Genomic DNA, 22,412 nt, shown 5'->3' with positions numbered 1-22,412 from the left:
CCATATTCAGGGATGTGGAAAGAGAGAAAGGGCAGCTCTCAGTGCGGGTGGAAGCCCATTTCTTGTCAGCCATGCTTGGTTAAGGAAGACTGCTAGTCTTAGGCTTAAATTGGGGTTTAGGGCTAAGAAAAGTAAACATGTTGGGGCCTGGGTTTTTCCAAGATTCTCAAAGGCTCAGAGAGAGAAGAGGGCAGGAGCTGGCAGGGGCTTGTGTGTGGTTAGTTTTGTGTCTGGCCCCTGCGCCCTGGAAGGTTCTGGTTTTGGTTTGGGGTATGGGTTTGTGATGGGGGAAGAGAAGCCTCCATGGCTCAGGGCATCCCCGGGGGCTTCACAGTGCACAACCAGCAGTTACAACCACAGTGCACTGGTACCGGTACACCCAGGCTGCGGTCAGAAGGGGTGAGGTCTGCAAAAATATTCATTAATTATTGTAGCGTCCTTCAACATTTAAACTTCTATTTTATAAAAATTCAGGTTGTCTAACAAACTCTAGTAGATATTGCTAACCAGTGACCCAAACCCAGAACTTTTGTTCTGAAAATATTGGATCTTTCTAGGTTTGTTTTCATACTGAATAGTAAACAAACAGAACACCCTGGGAAATGAATTGTTTCAGATCAGATGGGTATATTTCATTCTTCTTTTATATTTCTTGCTACTTGATACGCTAAAAATATATGAAATAGAAAGTATCTTCTACATAGAGAGAGGGATCCTTCCATACCATAAAACTGTTGGGACAGAATATATTGCTCTCCTGAAACCCCCTCCTGCCCCTTTTCTTCCCAAGGAAAAAATTCATCAAAATCAGCCTGGCTCCATGAGCTGTATTAGCTTTGATCAAAGCATATCTTCTCACAGAAAAAAATACTCTGTCAGAATGTTGCTGTGCTAGGTATGTATCTGAGTGAGCATAGATGCATATTAGCTAGGTTTTCAAACTCTAAGGGGATTAAGAGCTCAAAGTCATTGAAATTCAGGAGGAGTGAGACATTTTGCCTCCTTGGAGATGCAGGCCCTAGAGATTTAGATCCCCAGGGGATGCAACCAGGGGAACAGACAGCTATTAACTTTGACAAGAGCTCTCCATCACTTTTTCTAGGAAAATACTCTGCAGAAAAAAGTGTGGTGTTAGTTCCAGATTGAAGAGGATGGTGAGGACATTTAGATGCTATTTATGTTTCCTTTTGGGCACCATGCAGGTACATTTCTGTGATTTTATCAGTGGTTTAATATTACTGTTGACAGTGGTGGCATGGTTAAATCTCTAACAGGGATTACATCTATACCTGTCTTCTATATGTGTATCCCTTCACAATTTTCAGCTTCGGATCCCCATATTGTGAATTTAAATGCACTAAAAATACATTTGTTTTTCTTAGTTGCCTGCTGCAGGTTCCCCTGAGCTTTACAGGCCACTGCTGAAGGCATGCGTTGGTTCGATGTGGAGCCTTTGCAAACACTGCTCTACAAGAACAGTCATAGAGCCACACCAAAGGTCTGCTCCTGTAGGAGATGGTTAGAAAAAGATCAAGATGACAAAGAGCCTTCCCCTGGTTTAACTTTTGAGCTTCTGGCAGGTGGTAATTTAGTGCTTTACTGAGGGTTTGCATCTGTATCATCACATTTGCTAGTCACCGATGAACCTAATCTTCATTAATTTGTCTAATCTGTTTTGGAGCCCTTTGAGGCTTTCGCTCTTTGTACCATTCTCTGGCAAGCGCCGCAACGGATGGTGAGGTTTGTTAATATTGTGCACAAAGAGTTTTACTTCTGGCCTTCTGGGAGCCTTACGGTTGCAGCCTGCAGGCAGAGGTGTCCTCCCAGCAGCACCGTAGGTCCAGGGGAATCCGAAGGTGCAGAAATGCCTTGTCTGCAGCACGGGAGCATCGCTGCATTGCATCTGCGGCAAAGCCTTCTCTCCCACGGCCTCCTCCATCGTTCGTTCACCCTGCGGTTTCAGCAGCTGGCGGGTAAGGTATGCTATAAATACGCGGCAGGATCTCACTGCCGGCTGCCTCTGTAGGAAAAATACATGGAAAGTGCCCAGCCTTGCGCTCCCCTGCGCTTGATGAAAGCTAGCCTGGGAGCGCTGCCCACCTTCCGCTCCGCTCCGCACCCCACCCCACAGGCAGGTGCTGGGAAGGGAGACGCCGTCTGTAGGGTTGCGTCCAAGGAACGCTTACCTCCTCTCTTCCGAAACCTTAGCAAATGATGATAAAACACGTGGAGGAACGAGGGAGCCCAAGATCTCCGCTGTTGCCCAGCCTGAGGCTGCTCCTGGGCTCGGCGCTCGCTTCCCGTGCCCCGGGCGCGTTCCCGCGGCGCCGGCGGCACCCGGCGCCTCTGCCCGGCAGGGAGCGTCGCTTCTGCCCCGTCCTAAAGCATCGCAAGGGAGAACGCTTTGGCTGATGAATTTCTTAGGCATTTCTTTAACGCAGGCTGTTAACTAAGAAGCGGAAAACTCCATTAACACATCCTTAAAGGGCAAGTGCTTTGCCTCAGGGCGAGTTTAAACAGCTAAGCCACTACGTAAACATCTCCGAGATTGGAAGCGAGGTATTACCACTGATGAAGTTGCTTCTAAGCAGCCGAAAGCTTTGGCTGTGAACAACTTCCAGAGGGGCTGGTTTTTTAACCCTGTAATTTATTGGATGATATATATTTTAAATTAGTGCCAACACCTTTTACGTGCAGAAAACCAAAACAGGCAATGAAAAAAAGCTGCTTTGTTAACTTTTTTCTGTGTGTTGGTGGTTAGACACACTTCTTAGTATGTTGGTTAAAAATTACCTGCTGAATGTAAAAGATGCTTTCAGAAATTCATGCAGTTTGAGAATTAAATGATCAGGCCAGCTCATGAACAGAACATTTTGACTTCTGCGGGTTTGGTATGCAATTTTGTGTATTTTTTGCTATCATAAATGTGATTGTTTCTTTTACAACAGTAACAATCATGTTTACTGTTTGTTGCTAATGTTAGATTTTCTTCCTATGTAGTTTCTCAAGATTCCCAAAGCTAAAATAAAGAAAAACTTCTTTTAGCTCTCAAAAATAGAAGACTGGCTTAGAGAATTAAAGATAGAGTTCAGAAAGAAAACAACTTTCTACTTTACCTTCTCTCTGACCTGCGTGTCTGGACAGCACAAATACAGTACTAACAGCAGAACCTATGAGAGTTCCAGTGATTCCTCCAAATCTTGTCTCCAAATGAGTCCTACAGCTCCCTGCAAAGTAATTGGTCTAATTAGGTGGTAGGAAGGAGCTTCTTTAAATTCCTCAGAAATTAAGACGTGTCATCCGCTTAACATCTTAGCATCTGTTACTGCCTCTTGCACATTCCTCCACTACATCAGTCTGAAGGACACTTTCCTGGACCTTTCAGAGAGAAAAAAAAACCCAAAACAAGCCCTTGAAACAGAGAAGGAATTGGCCCTTTCTTCAGTGGGATGAAGCATGTAAGGCATTTCACCCCCTCCTTATTTCTCAGTTTGGTGCACGTTTGCCTGGGTGAGTACAATAATCACTTTGTTCAGTAAAAATATAGGAGGATACAAGCATGACCTTAAATCCTGTAGTAATCCTTACTGATGTGTAAAGTTGTTCTGAAATATTTTCCTTGGCAACTGATCCCTGTGCAAATGTTACCCTCTGTGTTTACATATTTGGAGTTTTGTTTCAAATGGGCTATTTTGAATCTCTAACAATCAGTCAGTAGAATGACAACTAATTTGTTGTTTCTTGTTTTTTTTTAACTTTGTTTGCTGTTGTCTGGCAGCAAGTAAGTAACTATTTAATTATGGCTAATTGCTCATGCAGTAGGCATAATTTTAAGACAGAATGTGCTTAGAATACTGGGTAAGGTATGGAGGCACTGGGAAAGTTTCAGACTTGCATGTGTAGAGTAGAGGAGAGGTGTACGGTCATTGCAAGCCGAAAAGGTTACTTTTGCAATGAAGCTGTCTGGAACTGATTGAGATTTTTTAGAGAGATCCTGCTACTTGATTTGTTTCTGTTGGGGTTTTTTTTCCATATACTCTCTTTCTCTATTTGCTGCTGTGTGAATACTGGCACAGTGGCATGTAGAAGTAATTTTATTTAAAATATCTGTACAAATATAGTTCTGAAAGCCCATTGCAGCAACTGGGTATGTTACGCACTTGTAGTATTCCCAAAACAGCTGATGTTTACTGGGAGTCAGGTAACAAAGCCAAATAACTGCCACCTACAAAATGCTTTTCTTTGGCTTCTGTTTTGTTTTAATTGCAGTTCAGGCAAATTATGCCCCCTATTTCTTTGATAATGGAGCCAGAAGCACAAACGGGAACATGGCACTTCTCAGCCTTTCGGAGGACACGCCTGTTGGTCAGTATTAAAATTAGTATGGTTAAATTGTGAAACTGGAGCTGCTTGCTCTTTTGATTAGCAGCATACATTTTGTTGTAGGTTGTTGTTATATACTGTGGTCTTACATGTTTTTCTCTCAAGCTTTTAATTGGCCTCAATTTAAAATGACATTTTTGAATTGTAGCTGTAATTTAAAACATGAATTTTAGCTCCCCTTTTCTTGGTCCACCAATCTATTCACAGCATCAGAGCACAGACCTTTGGCGTCAGAAATAAATTCGTGGTGGTGAGGGACTTCTTACCTATTCTGTAAATGCTTATGAGAAGAAAGCCTAGTTGCTGGTAATTTTACCAGCCTTGGTAAAAGCAAGCTGTACATTGAAAAGTAACAGGGGCATGATTTTCTTTAAGCAGTTATCACATTTTTCATGTTTACAGTACAAATGGTAGAAAATGTTTCTACTTGGAGTGAAAATTGCTTTGTCTAAATAACTGATGTTTTTAAAAAAGGTTTAGTTTTGTTTTATTGAAAAATTCAAAAATTGATGCATTTTTCAGCTTTCAGCATTTTGAGGCAGGTCTATTTATGCTTCTTTTAACTGTAGTTGCGTTAAGAAAAAACAAATAAGGACAGAAAGGTAATTTATCATCAATATTTTCCATGGGGGAAGAATAATTTCCTAACATCTAAAAAATGTTATGTCAAATATATTACAGTGATGAACACCACCTTTTCTTCACACATTGCACTGAGGTTTTGTTTAGGATTTGCTCCTGTTCGTCTGTAGCTTTTACAGGCTAAATCAGAAAAGTATTTAGCTATTGCATATTAAGTACCAGAGCACCCATTTATTAGCTGCCTGGTGCACAGAGCAGAGAGATGGCTGTGCGGAGGGGTGCACCCAAAGCCCTCCCTTCCCAGGACTTAGGCAGCTGGGGGAGGCGAGGGTGAGGGATGGATCCAGAGGGCACAGCCTCCTCTGGAAGACCAACGCTGCCACCTTTGCCTTCCTAAACATGACCAGGGTCACTCGCTGCTTTGGGAAGCAGCTGCCTGGGGTTTGCCTAAAGTCTCCATTTCTGGCCCAATGGTGTTGATGCCAGCCCAGATCCACACTGGGCATGCTAGGGGGTGGGGAGAGGGTGGTTGGTGACTTCTCCTTTGCCTGCTCAACCAGAGAAGAGGAGGGGGGGAAGGCAACGCATAGCCTAGAAGTGACGCATCTAGCCGATGAACTTAAAAAGAGCTTGCTTATGATGCAGCAGGGATTTGCTACAAGCTCAGTCAAGCTTAAGTGGAGACCTCAGCTGAAGGCCAACAGTAATGTACTGGCACTTGCAAAAGCCAGAGGTAGACCAAGGAGCTGTGATTTTTGCTGTACTTCTGCCCGGATTCACACTTGCTCAGCCTTGGCGATCTGGACAGCTCTGCTGATTGCTGGAGTAAGACTAGCCAGTGGAATCACCTGTCTAATAGTGTAGATAAGGCTTGTAAGGCCAGATAGCCACAAAATGGGACCCCAACTCAGTTTGTCGGAGGTGGTGTTTGCCAACTCCACCACTCAAACTGCAGGCAGTACAACTCACTCACTTGCTATCAGACTCCCATCCCCTGGTGTGGTACCAGCTCGCAGACATTTACAGAGCATCAGCCTCTCCCTGCCACCGCTGCGAGCCTCCAGCCACCTGCGTGGGGATGGGGAGCTAAAGATGGCACAGGGCCGCAACACAGTCAAACATCCTTCCTATCAGGACTGCAGCACCACATGGTCTCTCAGATGACAGCACTCCCTGCAGCAGCAAAGTACAGCAGTAATTTTCCAGCACGGGGGCCCCCAGTGCATCTGACTGGGGCTGCAGGCACGCAAAAAAGGAGAGTGTGCATGCCTCGACAGCAAAACAGCAGTGTGAGGGATCAGAGCCTGTGTTAGCATTCTTGTAACCAGCGTGAGTAAGAATAGTGACAAATATGTGATGGGCTTTTGCGTGTGCTTTTGTAACATTAGCAACCCGACTAGGTACACAGAGGTCCCTGGAGAGCTTATGCTTTGGTTGCAGCAGTGATAAAGCTCAAGCTGCTCCATCTTCAGTGCTGCTGTGCCTCATGGCTGCTGGCTTCATCCAGAATGTGTTTACATGTGTTTACATTGGCTGGCTTGTACTTCAATTTGCTGTATAAATGTGCTTTAAAAGACAAGAGGGAAGCAGCTTCTGGCTTACAGCTCCAAAGGTGCCACCAAAAGCATTTCTCTGAGGTGAAAGTTTAGGATGTGTTGAGTTTAGGCTTCTGCAAAGGGCCTCGAGAAACCCTTGGGAAAGGGAGATGAGAGCTTACTTTTGAGAAGTCACAATGTGGTATCTTTGCCATGCAGCTGCCAGTGCTTCTTTGGACTAACTCCCAGAACACCTTGACTAAAAGCTGTAAGTACTGCAGGGTCCTCTCTTTTGAAAGCACTTTGGGAAGTTCCCTTGAGACGTGCCTGCTTGGGGTTTGCTCAATGCAAACTGCTGCTGCTACCCACTGCCCACGTCAGCACAGCTGCTCCTCGGGATGATTTGGCAGGGAGGCTCCCAGAGGAGGGCACAAACAACACCAGCGCTTCGGTGCTTCGGTGCCAGGTGTGCGTTCAGCTTCGCACAGGGCGAGAGGACCAGTGTTCGCATCAGGCCACAGTCGGAGCTTCATGCCAGAGCTCACTGAGGGCTCACACACTGCCCGTGCTAAATGGCTGCCAGGCTGGCCCTTTTCTGTGGCCCCAGTGAGGGGTCTCGCACCGCAGAGGAGGCTATTACTCTTCATCCCTCTGCCCCGATCTCCTCCAGAAGAAGGAGAAGGAATCTGGTCTCCTGTGTCCGTGTGCAGTCCTGAGCATGCACACTCCGGCAGTCATCTTTCAGTTTGAGCAGGATGATCAGTGACAAAACAGGGGAATTAAAACTTCCATATGTTTGATTCTGGATGGCTTCACTCAGGCTTAGGTGCTGCAAAAATGGGCAGGTTGCCATTAGGTTTTCCCTGTGCTTACATAAAGTTTGGAGCCATAGGCAGGATGCTTTTCTTGGCAGCAGCCAGTGTCTGATCTGAGCAATGCCATTAACAGCAGCTTTAATAAACCTCCAGGGGTTTTACAGTCTCTGGCCCCACTGAGATTACAAGCAGTAGCAAAGTGGTGTGTGTTAGTTATATTCCCTGGCATCTGTAGGCAACAGACAGGCAAAATTTTTGAGCACTGAAAGGAGATGATGGATTCTCTGTGTGACTGTAGAAAGAGAAATTGCAGTGCTGCAGCTGCATGAACACATCAAATTCAAGAAAATCACATTATCATGCTCATAGCACCCTTAACTTGACCTTCTTTTCCCTTGTGCAATTGTGCTTACTTACAGATAGTTGTGATCTACCAAGTTACGTACATTGTGACATAAGTTATCATAAAAACAGCAAATGCTATTTCTCTGTGAAAGCTTGAAAGTGTCTGCAGATTCCCAGATCCTATTTATTGCTGCAGAGCATGAGAACCCTTGAGGTAAGAAGGGCCAGAACAGCAGCCTCTTCCAGTGCCAGATTTAAGAATAATGGGAAAAGTTATGAACTGAAATAGCAGTTGCAGTTTGTGTGGCTGTTTGGTGGGGCATGTGGGTGCTTAGCTCTTTGCAAAAAGTTGCCTGTGTACATACAAAATGTACGTGTGTGTTCCTAATCCAGGTCTTAAGGCATGTGTGGGATGCTATTTCAGGTTGGTTGTTTCATCTTACCTCATCAATCCCTGTAAGCCTTCATAGTGGGGACAGAGTGGGACTGAGAACAGCTGCAGAGCAAGGGATTGAAGCATACTGAGAAGGCCTAAGTTCATTACTCTCAAAGCCCAAGCATCATCAGTGCTCTGGAGATCTTTGCATGCCTCTCATCCTTGCATTTTTCCTTTCTGTTTTTCCCCATGTCCCCAGGTATGCCCTCCCCCCTCATTAAAAGCCAGTTTGCAGTAGCAGTTCTTCTTTGATCAAAGCTACAGCTGCCAGCTTTCTACCTCTGGCTAACTGACCACGTCAGGTCCCTCCATCCTTCAAGCTTCCCCGTTGTTCCTGCGTGCTCCTGGTCTCGTTTCTTCCCCTTATTCACAGCTGGCTGTGGAAAGCTCTCTTTTCCCCTCTGGTATCCATTGTTCCTTCTCCGTTTCTGTCACCCTGCTGCTCCCCAAACTGGTGAGACTCCCTGCTAATGTGTTTCTTGGTCCATCCTTCAGTGCCGAGTGATCCCACCCTGGCATTCTGCCGTCTCTCTGTATGCGTTTCTGTATTTCATCCAGCACAGACATAGTAGCTGAACCTGCAAGGAATTTTTTCTGCCCACAATTGATTTCCAGCCCTTCTTGTTACAAAAAATATCTCAGTGAAAGAATTAATGTGCTTCTCTTTTAAATTATAATTCCTTTCTGACTAGAAAGGACACAGACGTGGACAATTTAGCCCGAGCTGTGTCTTGGAATCTAGAGACCCACCAGACCTCACATTCAGACAACTCCAGAAAGGCTAAATTGTTTGAAGGTGCAAAAATATTCAACTTTTTGCAGAAACTACAATCTCCCCCCTAGGAAAGCTAGGAGCCACCAGAACAAAACTGTGCATCACTGCAGCAGAGCTAACGCTGTGCAAAATGGAGCCCCCCTGCAAAGCAGAGCACTGCACAGAGGTGCACTGAGGGCTCGCAGGTGTTACAGCCTTCGCTTTTGTTTTTATGCCTCTAACAGAAACTGCAGATACCTCAGAAAATTGCCCTCACATGGCTTCTCCTTGAAGTTGGTTGCTGTGGGTGCCGTGGGGACACATTGCTGCTGTCCGTGGGGTGGTGTTTCAGGCCCCGTGATAAGTGCTTGCCAACGAACCCCCCTCTCCCCACCGCAGGGGCTTGCAGCTGCGGGGCCCGTTTCAGCTGCTGCTATAGCAGCCATGGCTTTTGGGCTGTCGATCCTGGCCGTGTCTCTCTCCACTTTGCCAGCCAGCGTGGTGTGGTGGGGTGCAGGGAGGGAGCAGGAGTCGCCCGGGCATGCTCAGGAAGGAGCGGTAGCTGGCAGTGAATGGGAAAGGAGCCATTTTTGAGGTAGTCTTGGTGTCTGGTCCATGTCCTCCAGGAGCCTGAGCTCCCCTGTGCTTGCAGTGTAAAACAGCCATCTGTAGGCTGTGTGTGAACTGTCCATCGCCTTTCCTGGGGGGAAACAGGCCTTTGGCTGAGACAGGTGGAGAGCAGGCGCATAACCCCGGGTGAGACGCTATTTGCTGTGACATTGGGACCAGAGGTGTCCTGTCCTGGGAGCATGGCCATGGATGTCCCGCTCAGCATCTTGTTAACAGATGTCAGCTGTGGTGGCAAAGGACAATAGGGGAATGAGCATAGTCCAAAATGTGCTTGGCTTGTTTGACTTGGCAGGGAGGGAATTTGATTGCTGAGTGTCACACAGCAGAGAGGGAAAGCGTGTCTCCAGTGAGAAGGCAAAACCAGCCCCAGAGCACATGGACAGAGGCTGGCCATGAATAAATTTAAGTCAGAAATGAAGTAAAATGGAGCAATGGCATCATGGGACAGCCATTCAGCCTGAGTGACAGGAGCAAAGAGCAAATGACTTTTAAGATGGAATAGGAAAACAGTGAGAGCCTGGCGTGGCTCCTGGGAAGCAGCTGTAGCAGGGAGCAGCATGCAGTTCCCCAGGACTTCCCATCCCAGCCTGCTGCGCTGTCCCCTAGGTACTCAGAGCATCCAGGTCTTCCGACCGGGGCCCTTACATGGCATTTGCTATATCCCCAGGTAAAGAATCTTCTATTCCCTTATCTTTCTGACAGGGAGAGGCTGTTTACTTGGTACTCACTGGTAAGATTTTAGCTGTTTTTTTCATTTATTTCCTTTTCAGCAAGTGGAGGCAGCACACTGAGAGGGGATTTTCAATTGGCATTAACACTGTGCTGAGAAGTGCTCCTGGGGTGTTAATGATATGGAGAGTATAGTGCAGTGAAATTACAATTCAGACGAAATCGGGAATTATAATGAGCTAGAAAAGAAATTTTGATCCACAATCCAATTTAAAAGGCACACAAGTGTCCTGTATTACAAAAAATGAAGAAGTATCAGCTTTAGCTAGGAAGTAAACAGTCCAGTGTAAAGATCAATGATGTCCTTCATTACTTGCTCAGAAAACTTAGTAATCTCAGTCTGTACCAATATCAGCGTTTCTTCTCACATTTAGCAGCAAGAAAATTCCTGTTTTCCTTATAAGAAAATTCCTAGAAAATGTAGGAGAGAAAATTGTGAGATTAGAAGAAAAAGCCCAGGTTCAAATGTATTCACCTGAACTTTCCCAGCCTATTCTTCTCTAGCACATGCCCTGCGATCCCCGAGGAGTGGTTTGCAGTCCATGTACTACCGGCGTTGGTAGGTCAGGGCAGCCCCAGTCACAGCACTAGGCTGCGTGCCTGGTTGTTGCCCGCAGGCTCCGAGAGACCCCAGACACCGGTTGTAGGGTCCATCCTGTTTCTCCGCTGCTCAGCAGCTGCTGCAGACAGCCAGACACGCTAGAAACAGGCAGGACAGCCAGTGGTATGTAAAGTGGAAGGGACAGGAAAAATGAAGAAGAAGGGCAGAAAAGTAACTAAGAAGTAAAAACTTCTAATGACCGAGAAAGGCTGAAGAAAAGCACTGTATTGATAATGATGTCAGTGACATGCTGACAATTGACACCTGAATTCTTCATTTGGCCCCAGCTGTGATATTAAGACAAAGCTTTTGAAAAACAAGAATAAGTGCAGTCAGTACTGCTGCTGCGAACCTTCAACAGGCTTGAAACTTCTGTCTCTTATGTAGCTGTATCAGGAGGCATGTGTCCTTTCAGGACACTATTTTATATCAGCCCAAATTTATTCCTCTCCTTGCATATCTTTGTACTTGCACAGTTCAGTTGTTACAATCAGAGAAGTGTCTCATCATACTGCTCATTGTCATTCCCTAATAATTTTGGGGGATCTCATTACAGATGTTGTCCTGGTTTCAGCTGGGATAGAGTTATTTTTCTTCCAAGTGGCTGGTATAGTGCTGTGCTTTGGATTTAGGATGAGAATAACGTCGATAACACACTGATGTTTTAGTTGTTGCTAAGTGGTGTTTACACTGGTCAGGGACTTTTCAGCTTCCCACGCTCTGCCAGGGGCACAAGAAGTTGGGAGGGGGCACAGCCAGGATGGTTGATCCAAACTGCCCAAAGGGCTATTCCATACCATATGGCGTCATGCTCAGTATAGAAACTGGGGGGAGTTGGCTGGGGGGCAGCGATCACTGCTCAGGGATGGGCTGGGCAATGGTCGGTGGGTGGTGATTGACTGCATCACTTGTTTCTTTTGTTTTTCCCTGGGTTTTGTTCCTCTCTCTCTCTCTCGTTATTTTCCTTTTCATTACAATATTATTATTATTATTATTGTTGTTGTTGTTGTTATTGTTATATTGCAATTATTAAACTGTTCTTATCACAGCCCACGAGATTTCTTACTTGTGCTTTTCCGATTCTCTCCACATCCCCCCGGGAGGGGGGAGGGTGAGCGAGCGGCTGCGTGGTGCTTAGTTGCCGATGGGGTTTAAACCACGACAGTCCTTTTTGGCGCCCAGCGTGGGGCCAAAAATAACAGCTGGGGCCAAAGTTGTTATTTTCTGCTCTGTTTTGTGGGAAAAGTCCAAGAAAAATGTGGAAAGTGTTTTGTAGTTTTGTGAACCTGTTTTGCAAATCTTGACTATTTGTTGGCTGGCTGAGCCAGCTCGTAACAGGGTCTGTTGTTTGTGCTCCTGTGGGCCCGTTGGTTTTTGCAATGTGAACATTCTTCTGTACAAAGTTGCCCAAATATTGCCCTGGTAATTATCATAAGAGCGTTTACTCAGAAGTGAACACAGATCCCACATGGCTTGGCATAATCGCTTGCTATGCAAAGAAGACAGCCATGTTTTCTAAGTATCACCGCTGATGCCTGGGCATTGCATGTCCTTTAAGCCCACTGATCTGTTTGCTTCACATTTTGCATGCCAAGGAATAAGCAAATGAGGAGTGAAAGGTTGTACTGCAAAACTGAGGAAACATTTGAGAAGCTGACCTGTCAGCGCTGTGGGCAGGACCTCAACCAAAGCTCTAGAGTTAAACAGAAGCTTATGGATCAGGTCAGTGAAAAACTCCACTGCCACTGCAGAGAGGATGTGAGAAAAAGATTACGACTTCTGAGTACAGAATTTAAAAATCTCTCAAACTCAGGGCCAGAGTAGTTTAAAACTGGAGCCTTCTGGATTCCCTTTAACAGCGTTCTTCCTTAACTTTATGCTAACTTTCTTAGCAGGGATCCTTCCATCATATCTTTGTGTCCCATGCACAAGCAAAACTCACTACCAGTGAGTCACTTGGCTATGGTATTTCCAGTGCAGAGAACTTTGTTAGATGTAAAGCAGAGTTTCTGTTCCAAACCTCTGCAACTTGGATATCTCAGGTAACTTACTCAGGGCACAGCTGATTGGAAGGAAACAACAACACTGTTTTATATTTCAGGCTCAGTTAACTGGTATTTGTAAAGTGCTTGAAGTTATTTGCATGAAGATATTAATGCACAGTAGAATGACAGACATGTAAATTAAAAAAAATAATACTAATAAACCCTCACCATGTTTTGAAAACGTGGGTGTTATAACTCCCCCAGGAAGTATCACTTCTGATAAAAAAAGTCAGTTTACTGGAAAAACTGACACCAACTTCTCAAACGTTTAAAAACAGAAATAATCTCTCTTTCCCCAGCTTGTGAAAGAAAGGCATTGATGAGCTTAGAGAATTTATTCATTGGTATGAGCATGAGTCGGTGTGTTAAGTAGATAATTTAATGAGAGAGAGCTAATGAGGGCGAGCAAAGAAGGAAAGAAGACTTCTGCATCTATTAGTTCTGAAAGTGGAAAAGTCTGCAAATGTCCTTGCATCTCCTGAGCTTCAGAGCCTGGACCCAGTCCTGCAGGAGCACTGCCTTCAGCTGCCGGATCCTCTGCCTGCTAGTTTGCAATTTCATTGTTCCCGTAGAGCAGAGGTATGTGAGGGCCTTTTGGTACTGCTGAGATTGTCACGCAGTCACAGTCATACAATAGCATCGCTTCTGACTCACCCGGGCTGAGAGTTAGTCAAGAGCTTGTCATCCATGTAAACACTATGATGTGAACAGTATTGATCTAGGCGTGGTCCCACAGGAGAGGGCCTGAAGCGAGAGAAACCAGCACTGATAAACTCGGTTTAACCAGGAGGCTAAAAAGTGGCAATCGGGACTATTGAACTGTCTACTTATCCATATTTCCCAGTAAGTGGGTTTGATTCACAAAAGCTTTGCCTGCCACAGAGGAGCTAAGTTTCTAAGGAGCAGACGGGTGAAATATTCACTGATTGAAGTAACCACAGGGAAATGCTGTTGAATGTCAATTTTTCAGGTACCCATGTGTATACTCTGAATGGAACTGATCCAGAAGGAGATCCCGTGACGTACAGCCTGGCCTATGAAGCTGGATCAAGACGCTACTTTTCTGTTGACAAGAACCTTGGAAACGTTACGCTGATCGAGGAGCTTGACAGAGAGGTACAGGGAAATGGCACCACTCCGTGTGTTCGTGGAATTTCCTTCTGTTTAATTTGATCTGTGGCTTTGAGGGACAATGCCAACTTATTTGCCCCTGAAACATGTAATATACTTTGCTATACTGAGACATTATACTTCACCCATCACGTTGTTTTCCAGTTGACTTGCGCCACTGACGCTGCTATCAAATTGTTTGGCAGCTGTCTGTCCAGCTTTTGCCAGAAGAGAATTTTACTCTTTACTCCTATCTTTCCCCACCTGCACCCCATCAAGAGCTTTGGGGCAGTTACAGTCCTCTAACCCTCAGACAGGGGACTCTCCTGTCATTAGGAGGAAGTAGAGATTTGTGTAAGCAGTGTTCCAGGACACTTCTCTAGTTACATCACAGCCCTTTAGCCCACATGTAACCATATGGGTTAAAGATGTTCCCAGCAAGAGTGGCCTAAAGGCAGCCGTATTCTGGGAACACAGGCACTGAACCCTTCATGTCTCCTTCGCAGGGCAGGGTACACAGGACTTAGTAAACCCTTCAAAATACTTTATACTGAGACAGAAGAATTTTGAACCAATCGTGCCTTTTTTAGGGAGTGTTTCTTCAAAAAGATGACTGCTTTTCACTAGCACTTTACAGGACAACAGGGATTCCCAGACCAGTCATCTCTTGACAGTAGCCAGAGAAAGTCCAAGGAGCCCTGCAGCTGGAGCCTCTCAGGGGTCTTCCTAGCCTCTGCTGTGATTGCTCTGTGGTATTAGTTGTTACTTTCATCTACCTGCTGAGACACATTTAAATCTGCAGTCCTTTTTCCAAGCAATTGTTTGATAAACAATCCTTTGTTTATCAAAACACCATCTCTCTAACAAAGGAATTTTCTTGGTTTACAGAAGGAAGATGAGATTGAAGTTATTGTCAGTATCTCAGATGGCCTGAGTACAGTAAGTATTTAATTATGCTGTAGCTTGTCAAACTGTCTGTCCCCATGTACCTCCTCCTATTAAATTACCTTACAGGGACTATCTCATTTTATCAGAAAACATAATCTCATTAGAATCTTACCTCCTGTTTCAAGAGCCACCGAACTCCCAGTAACTCAAGTCTCACTCCAGCTCATTGCTCAGCTATTTGAGGATAATTACAATGTAGTGTGAGCTGAAAGGCTGACTTAGTGGCCTGCAGAATTACAGCACTTCCTTTGAAGTTTCACTGTCAGCTCAGTAGGATTCATACCTAACAAAGATCTGGAGGCTTTTTGGAGAAATGTGTAACATTATAGGAACTATTTTTGGACACCCAAGAGCTGACGGTCCCTCCACCCCCATGATGTTTCTCTAGCATGACATTGAGAAGATTTGCTTAGGCTAAGGTGGTGGGGGTTTTCTTGTCCTCTGCTGAATAAAGCTTTGATCACATCTAATCATTAAGGACTTATCTGAGGCATTGCACAAGCATCCAATCCTAGTTCTATAAATTTCCTTGGCATTTTCAGTTTACGGACGGATGCTGTCACAGCCAGGACATTAGTCTGCCAATAAGAGGACCTAGGCTTCATCCCTAGAGGTGCCACAAAAGTGGGACCCTCTTACTATCCACAAGACTGGATAACTCTAGAGCTCTTCCTTATCTCAAACAAATTAATTGAGATTACTACAACAAATGTTTGGGAGGTGCCAGCGTCCTATAGGCACAGCTGCCCCGGCAACCTCTGTAAACAGGAAATAATGGGATCACATCCACATGTCCACCTGCAAACAACTGGGAAGTTTTGTTGGTCAAATATGTTTGCTTCTGTATTTTTAGAAAGAGAACACACATTTTGTTCAAGATGGATTGTTATGTATTGGTAGCGTGTATTTATACATCCAAATTATGCATGCTATTAACCTAGTATCATGATATCAAATGAGGGATTAATGAATGTGCTTGGCTGTCAGGTACCAACTTTCACAGACTTTTATGTATTCTCGTAAAATAAATCATGATATCTTGAATGCCATAAAGAAGAAGAAAGACTTTTGAAAGTCAGCCCTGGTCTGTAATTTATAAAGTACTCTGAAGCTCCTTATTTAGTTTGGGGATATCTGGGTGTTGTCCACAAAGCAAATTCTTCTGGATTATGGGATTTTCTGTATTTTCTTTTATGTGCTGTTTTGGTAGTGCAAAGATATTCTATTACAACATAATTTTTCATTGCCTTTGACTACACCTTAGTAGGCAAATGAACAGGTACACGTTGAAAATCAGCTTGAGCCGTAATATGTTCTTCACATTCTACTCCAGGTTTCTGAAAAAGTCAGGATCCTTGTAATGGACGCTAATGATGAGAGCCCGGAGTTCATCAATACACCTTACATAGTCCAAGTCCCAGAGGTTGGTGAAGTTCCTTTGCATACTGGAAGTATATTTCAATGGGATGTAAAGAGGATCTAGTATGTTTGCGGTAAAACAACAAGACGTTCAGGACTAACTTTCATTCTTTTGTTTTAGGGTTTGGGTTGATATTTAATATTCACTGCAAACTTAGGGAATAAGTCTGTAGGTACTTCAGGTGTGCTATTTTGTAGGTAAGCTCCAAGATGTGAGTCACTGGAGTTTTTAGAATTGACTTCAGTGGGAATAGGATGCGCTCTGTCTTAGCTGAGATTTCCTGTCATTTTTATTCCAAAAAGCTTTCTTCCTTCTTGCTCTTTTCCAGTTTCCTCCATTTTTAATCTCTTCCCTCTTTTCTTTCCTCTTTTTGGTTCTTCAATGCATTTATATTCGCTCTACTATCACTCTCTTTTCTGCCTCCTTGCATGCTCATTTTTCATTTCTTCTAACTCAACTGGTTTTCCACCTCTCTGTGACTCTGGTAATTCTTTCTGGTCACAGAACGCTCCCTCCGGCAGCAGTATCTTTAAGATTGAGGCAGTGGACAAAGACACGGGTTCTGGAGGAAGTATCACCTACTTCTTGCAGGTAAGGTATTACCAGTACCTTCAAAAATCATCTCTCATTTACTGAGATCTCAGAAATCAGGTTAAGAAAAGATTGAGTCTGCTACTAGTGTCTATAGGACCAATTCTGTATCATGCACAAGAAAACAAGCATTGCCAAAATGGATATTGTCTGATTGAGAGCAGCCAGGTGCAGTCCAGCAGGCAGAAGGAGGAGCTGGAGCTCCCACTGTCACTCCTATGCTTGCCAGCAGGGCTACTCGCAGCACAGCTCTTATTGGCCCTTTCTTTGGAGTGACGGGGAGAGCAAGTCTAACTTGTAATCTTGTATGCGTATGGGATTTCTAAAGCATGAAATAGCTTTCTTTAGAAAGCAAAATGCACTGGAAACCCAAATGTGGACTTTGGTGTAGCAGGCTGGTGCATCATTGAGACCTGGATCACAGTGTGAAATATGAGGTACTAAGTCTTCTCACTGGCAAAGCCGTGCCTGATGGAAACCAGCCTTTCAGGTATTGCCCACTGGTGAAGAACAGAAAGGGCTCCGTATTTAAAGCCGAATTTCTGTATTACAGACCTTCTGCATGCCAAAAGGGCAACTTTTTGCATTATATCTTTCAAATTCCTTCTTCCTACAAGCAGCTTCATCCAGATTAGCTGCAGTTCCCCTTATTCAAGAGGCAACAGAAAAAAACCCAAAACCAATTTGTTGCAATATTTACTTTTGATACAAATATGGAAACAAGTTGGAAGATACATAGCACTAAAGCTAATCCTGTTAAGAGCTTGGGCATACTGTGAAAGAACACCTTGAGTGCCTTGTTGAAATTTAGTTTTGATTTCACCAGTTATGATCCATTTAAAATACAATATGTGCAGGTTTCAATTTTGCACAGGGCTTTTTCCAGTAAGCTGATAGACTATGAAGCCAAGGAACAGGAATTTCAAACTTCTATGTCTAGTTGATATATTTGTGTGGCAAAAAGGTTACTAAATACATGTATTTGTTGAAAAAATGTTGCCGTGTCTTTTGGCACAATCTCTGGGAATTCTCAAGTTGCACAGAAAAAAACCTCTCCGAAAGTCTGATGAGGGTAGGTGGTGACGTCTACTGAAAAGGCCAAGATTATCCGACAGTGACCATTGTGTATGGATACCCAAATGGAAGTGTGTTTATAGATATCTCCAGTCCACAAGAATGGAGAGAGACATTTTTTAGGCCTTTTTGGAAATCAGGTGTCCTTTAGCTTTTATTTGTATATCACAAAAATCACCGAAACACCACTCTATTGACAATAATCTATGCATGCAAACTTCCTGGGTTTTTTTAAGCCAGTAGAACTTTGAAACGCTAAGGGATAACACCTTTTTTCTTCTTCCTTTTCCCCTCATCTTTTTTTTCTGTTAAGCATCCATGCCTCTTTCCATGCAATGAACTGTGTTAACCAAAGTTTAAGATTTCACAGTGAAATACTAAAAGATTAAAAAAAATCTACATTGCAGGTAACTGATTTATTCTGAATAATGAGAGACTCGTGGTTGGTTCATGAATTGTTCATAAACACACAGAGGTGAAATTCATCAAATACATTATTCACCCAAACCGTATCATTATTCTAGTCTTTTTCCTTAGCAGATGAAATAAAAGATGAATCCCTACGGCAATCTTATTTCCATACCTGTAATCTCTCGCTGTTTCTTCTTTTCTTTTCTTCTAGAACATCCATGCTAATAAGTTTACAATAGACCGTCACAGTGGTGTCCTGCGCATCAAAACAGGGGTCACCCTGGACTATGAGAAATCAAGAACACATTTCGTCGTCGTCGTAGCCAAGGTATAAAGCTTTTAGCTGAAACTAGAGGAGATGGGGGGGATGTATTTGAGTAGGACTGATTAGTTCAAATACAAGTGTGACTTAAAGGGTTGCATAACATTGAGGCCGCAGAGTCACTCCCTCTGTAACACCCACCCCACTGGGACGTCGGGGGCCCCTCCCCCACCCCTTTTATATTTTGGGGGGTAACATGAAAAAGTGAGGGAGGAAAGGTGACCAGTGTCTGCTGCTGCACAACATCTGGAGGCATTTGGGAGTGGGTTTCCCACCTTTCGCTCAGGCCCCAGTGCCAGCATAGTGAGCCCCGCTGCAGAAAGTCACCTGTGCGTTTTGAGAGTCACCTAGAAGGGAAGGGTTGGTGCGGGTAGGTGTATGCAGCCCCGGCTTCGAGAAGCATCAGCCTTTGGGCAAATGCAGGTGCCCAGGGCTCCCTCATGCTGCCCAGGGCACGGCCCTACGGCAACAGGGGCAAGCCCCTGGCAGGCAGGCTGTGCAGGTTGTGCAGGTTGCAGTCGTTAGCCACAGTAAGACACAGGGCACAGCTGGACCCAGCACAGCACAAGTGACGGACTTCTCTTCTGGAAATATCTGTGGGTGTTCCTTTCTTTCAATTGTCTGCTGCCTTGTGGCAGGAGCTTATTCAAATCCTGCAAATACTGCTGCACATCCCTTCTTGCCACTGTTGTTGTCAGCAGTGCTGCGCCTGTGGCATGGCTGAGGATTCATAACAGGCATTAAAAGTTTACGGATTCTGAAGTACAGTCTCTCAGGATCCTGTGGGGAACTGTCACACAGACTCGCATGGGTGGAAAGAGGATGATTTTGCTGCTACTGATGGTGACTTTGAGTTTCTCATGTTTTATGAGAAATGTACAGATCTTTTTATGTATTTATTTAGCCAGGGTTCATTTGAGGAGAAGTAACAAAATTTGGCTTAAATGCTGCCTTTGGGGCAGTAAGGAGGAAAAAAATGAGCATATCTTTTCCAAAAACTGGAATTTTTAGAATTGGTACAGCAGACATGCTGAACAATTCACACTCATACACCAGCATGACTACTGACCTCCAGCCGGTGCTCTGAGACTGAGGGTGTTAAAAGCTTCTGAAATTGCGAGTCGTCTTTCTAATTGGCTCTGCTGTATCAGTAGCACCGAGTTGATTGTAGCCACGTCCCCAGAGATTGTTTATACACTGTGGCTATCTAACATTTCTTGGCTGCACAGCTCCTCCATGCTTTCACTTTGTCACGTAGGAGTCCCCAGGAGACTTTGATCATGTGCACTGTTTAATTTCCCCCTAGAAATGCACTACCTTGCTAGTGCGTGTTGTCTTGTGTTTATGACAAGACTATACGTGGGATGAAAAGCTGTAGACCTTAGTCACTAGCTTTTTGCATCAGTTTCTAGCATTCTTTTTTCCTGCAAAAAACTTGAATTCCCTGTCTCCTGTGTTGTTGATAAAAGATCATGTATGACTGCATATATTGACACAACCACTTTTAATATAAGAAATTACTTCTGAGACACTGCAAGCTGTCTTCCTAATCAGAGAGGAAGCAGGACAAATGGAAAAGAGAAGGGAACAGGGCAGCAGAGATTAATCTGTGTGCTGAGGGAGAGAAGGGATTCCTGGGACTGTGCTTCTGAAGGCTCATGAGGTGCATACAATGCCATAAGCTGATTTGCAGACATGTTTCAGCAGGGGGATCTGATGTTGACTTCTCTTCTAGGATGGTGGTGGGAAGCTCAGGGGAGACAACAAAGTGTTTTCAGCCACCACAACAGTTACTATCAATGTGGAGGATGTTCAGGACACTCCTCCCATGTTCATTGGGACTCCCTACTATGGATATGTCTATGAGGATACACTCATGGTAAGTGCTGGTTTTCGCCTGTAGGAGAACAAGCGCAATCTTTCACATCTCAGTCAAGATGGCCCTATGTTTCTAGCACAGGCTTTATTGGAAACTAGGACCTAAACTCCAATTTGACTCCTAGGTGAAATGAGCTGACCCAATCTCAGACTTGTTCGTATTTACATCCATTGCAAATTTGCCATGCAAGGCTTCCTGTTGCTGTCGTTAAAGTCAAAAAGGATTCTGCCCATTTATGTTGCTCTAAGCCCAGACAGTGACGAAGAGCTCTTCCGTAGCTGGGACCTGCAGAGGCACTTGGCTGAAGGCTTAAGCAGGTTGCCAGTTACCTCACCTGAACACATCATGCTAGAAGGCCTTGTGTGTTTGTGTGCTGTGTGGTCTCACGGTGCTTTTATTTTCTAGCTGATCAGTCTGGTACCAACAGCTGGTTTTGCAAGGTATGGGGAGAATTTATGACCAAATGCTCTAGACTCTTTGTGCTGTCCCATGGACATCACCTGAGGAGAAGCAATCCTGACATCCCCAAAATGCAGGGTACGTCCTGCTCAGTGATGGCTAGATAGGCAGAATGGGCCAGGAAGTCCTCCCAGGCCTAAAATCCACAAGATTATCAAGCAAGCAGGGACATACTTAGGAGAACCACTTACAAGTGGGGATACTGCATTTGTCAGCACGTGTCTGCTGCTGAAGATACCACTTCGTATCTATCACGGACACAGAATCCAAGGAGTACACTGAGCTCCTGGCTGTGCCATCACCTCGGAAATGCCTAATGGCACATTCGCTTAAAAGGGAGCATACAGCTTAGCAAATTAGTTTATTATATACACCATGATGCTTTCAGCCACGTATTATTCTTGAAGCTGCAGACTAATGAAGTTTCTCTATATCTAAGCAGTGGCATGATATTGTGTGTGGATCAGCTTTCACCCTGATACATAAGATTTAATTAAAATTTTCATCATCCATAGGACGAGAAATGGTATCTACTCGTGAAATTACCCAACAATAGACTATTGATCTCTTTGGCGGTGTGATTTCACACTGTTCACCTGATCTTCCCTTGAGTTTCAGGGAAGATCGTCTCTTTACTTTCTGTCCAGAACTCCAACATACACTGCAGCCCTGGCATGACTGTGTATTGCAATTCAGTGCATAGGCTGTTACATTTCAGCACGGCAGAGAAGTAATGCTTGTGTACTTTGCAGATGTTTTGAATGAATGATATTATGTATATTGATTTATTCTGCATAGTTACGTACAGATCTTGAAATAACTATCAGGTGCACACAGGAGTTAGTGTTTACCATGGAAATGGATGTCAGTAAATGTTAATTACATCCAGCCTGAGCTCATAACTTACACCATTATGATATTATAATGATGGAAGCACAAATCGGTCCTTCCCAGTGTAGGTTTTGCTCTTAGAATGAACTCCACAGAGAGACACATGCTAGCTGATTTTAGTGTTGTTTACACGTTTGGTGTTAATTTTGTAAACTTGCTTCTTTTCTCCTTGGTGGAGCTGTCGGGATTTACAAGTCCTCTGTCACCTTCAAAGGGACTGCACTGCATTTTGCCCAGTAGGCAGATTTTATTGCAGCTTCCAGCACAAATGATAATAAATACAGTTCTGTATTTCCAGTTGCTCTAATAGAACCTTGCTCTTGTTTGAAAAATTCACTCAAGGGTTGTCATGAAAATGTTCCTTGTTGCATTTGTGATTAACTGATAGTTACTTCAATGTTCCCTGGTTTTGCAGCCCCAAACAGTAACACTTTAGTTCAGAGGCCTAAATT

General features: G+C 44.3%; 1 protein-coding gene across 1 annotated transcript in view; it reads left to right on the top strand.

Moving 5' to 3' along the window:
- The window catches only part of CDHR1 (cadherin related family member 1), an 87,223-nt gene that overhangs the window by 33,782 nt on the left and 31,029 nt on the right, over positions 1 to 22,412 (top strand). The window contains exons 3-8 of the mRNA XM_072870440.1: positions 13,826 to 13,971; positions 14,854 to 14,904; positions 16,247 to 16,336; positions 16,838 to 16,924; positions 18,621 to 18,737; positions 20,467 to 20,610. Coding sequence (XP_072726541.1) covers positions 13,826 to 13,971; positions 14,854 to 14,904; positions 16,247 to 16,336; positions 16,838 to 16,924; positions 18,621 to 18,737; positions 20,467 to 20,610 — 635 coding nt within the window. The remainder of the gene's footprint in view (positions 1 to 13,825; positions 13,972 to 14,853; positions 14,905 to 16,246; positions 16,337 to 16,837; positions 16,925 to 18,620; positions 18,738 to 20,466; positions 20,611 to 22,412) is intronic.

This window comes from Ciconia boyciana, chromosome 8 (assembly GCF_034638445.1).
Source record: "Ciconia boyciana chromosome 8, ASM3463844v1, whole genome shotgun sequence".
NCBI classification, from domain to species: domain Eukaryota; kingdom Metazoa; phylum Chordata; class Aves; order Ciconiiformes; family Ciconiidae; genus Ciconia; species Ciconia boyciana.
Note: the sequence above shows the minus strand (reverse complement) of the source record. Positions and strands in the feature narration are given on the sequence as shown.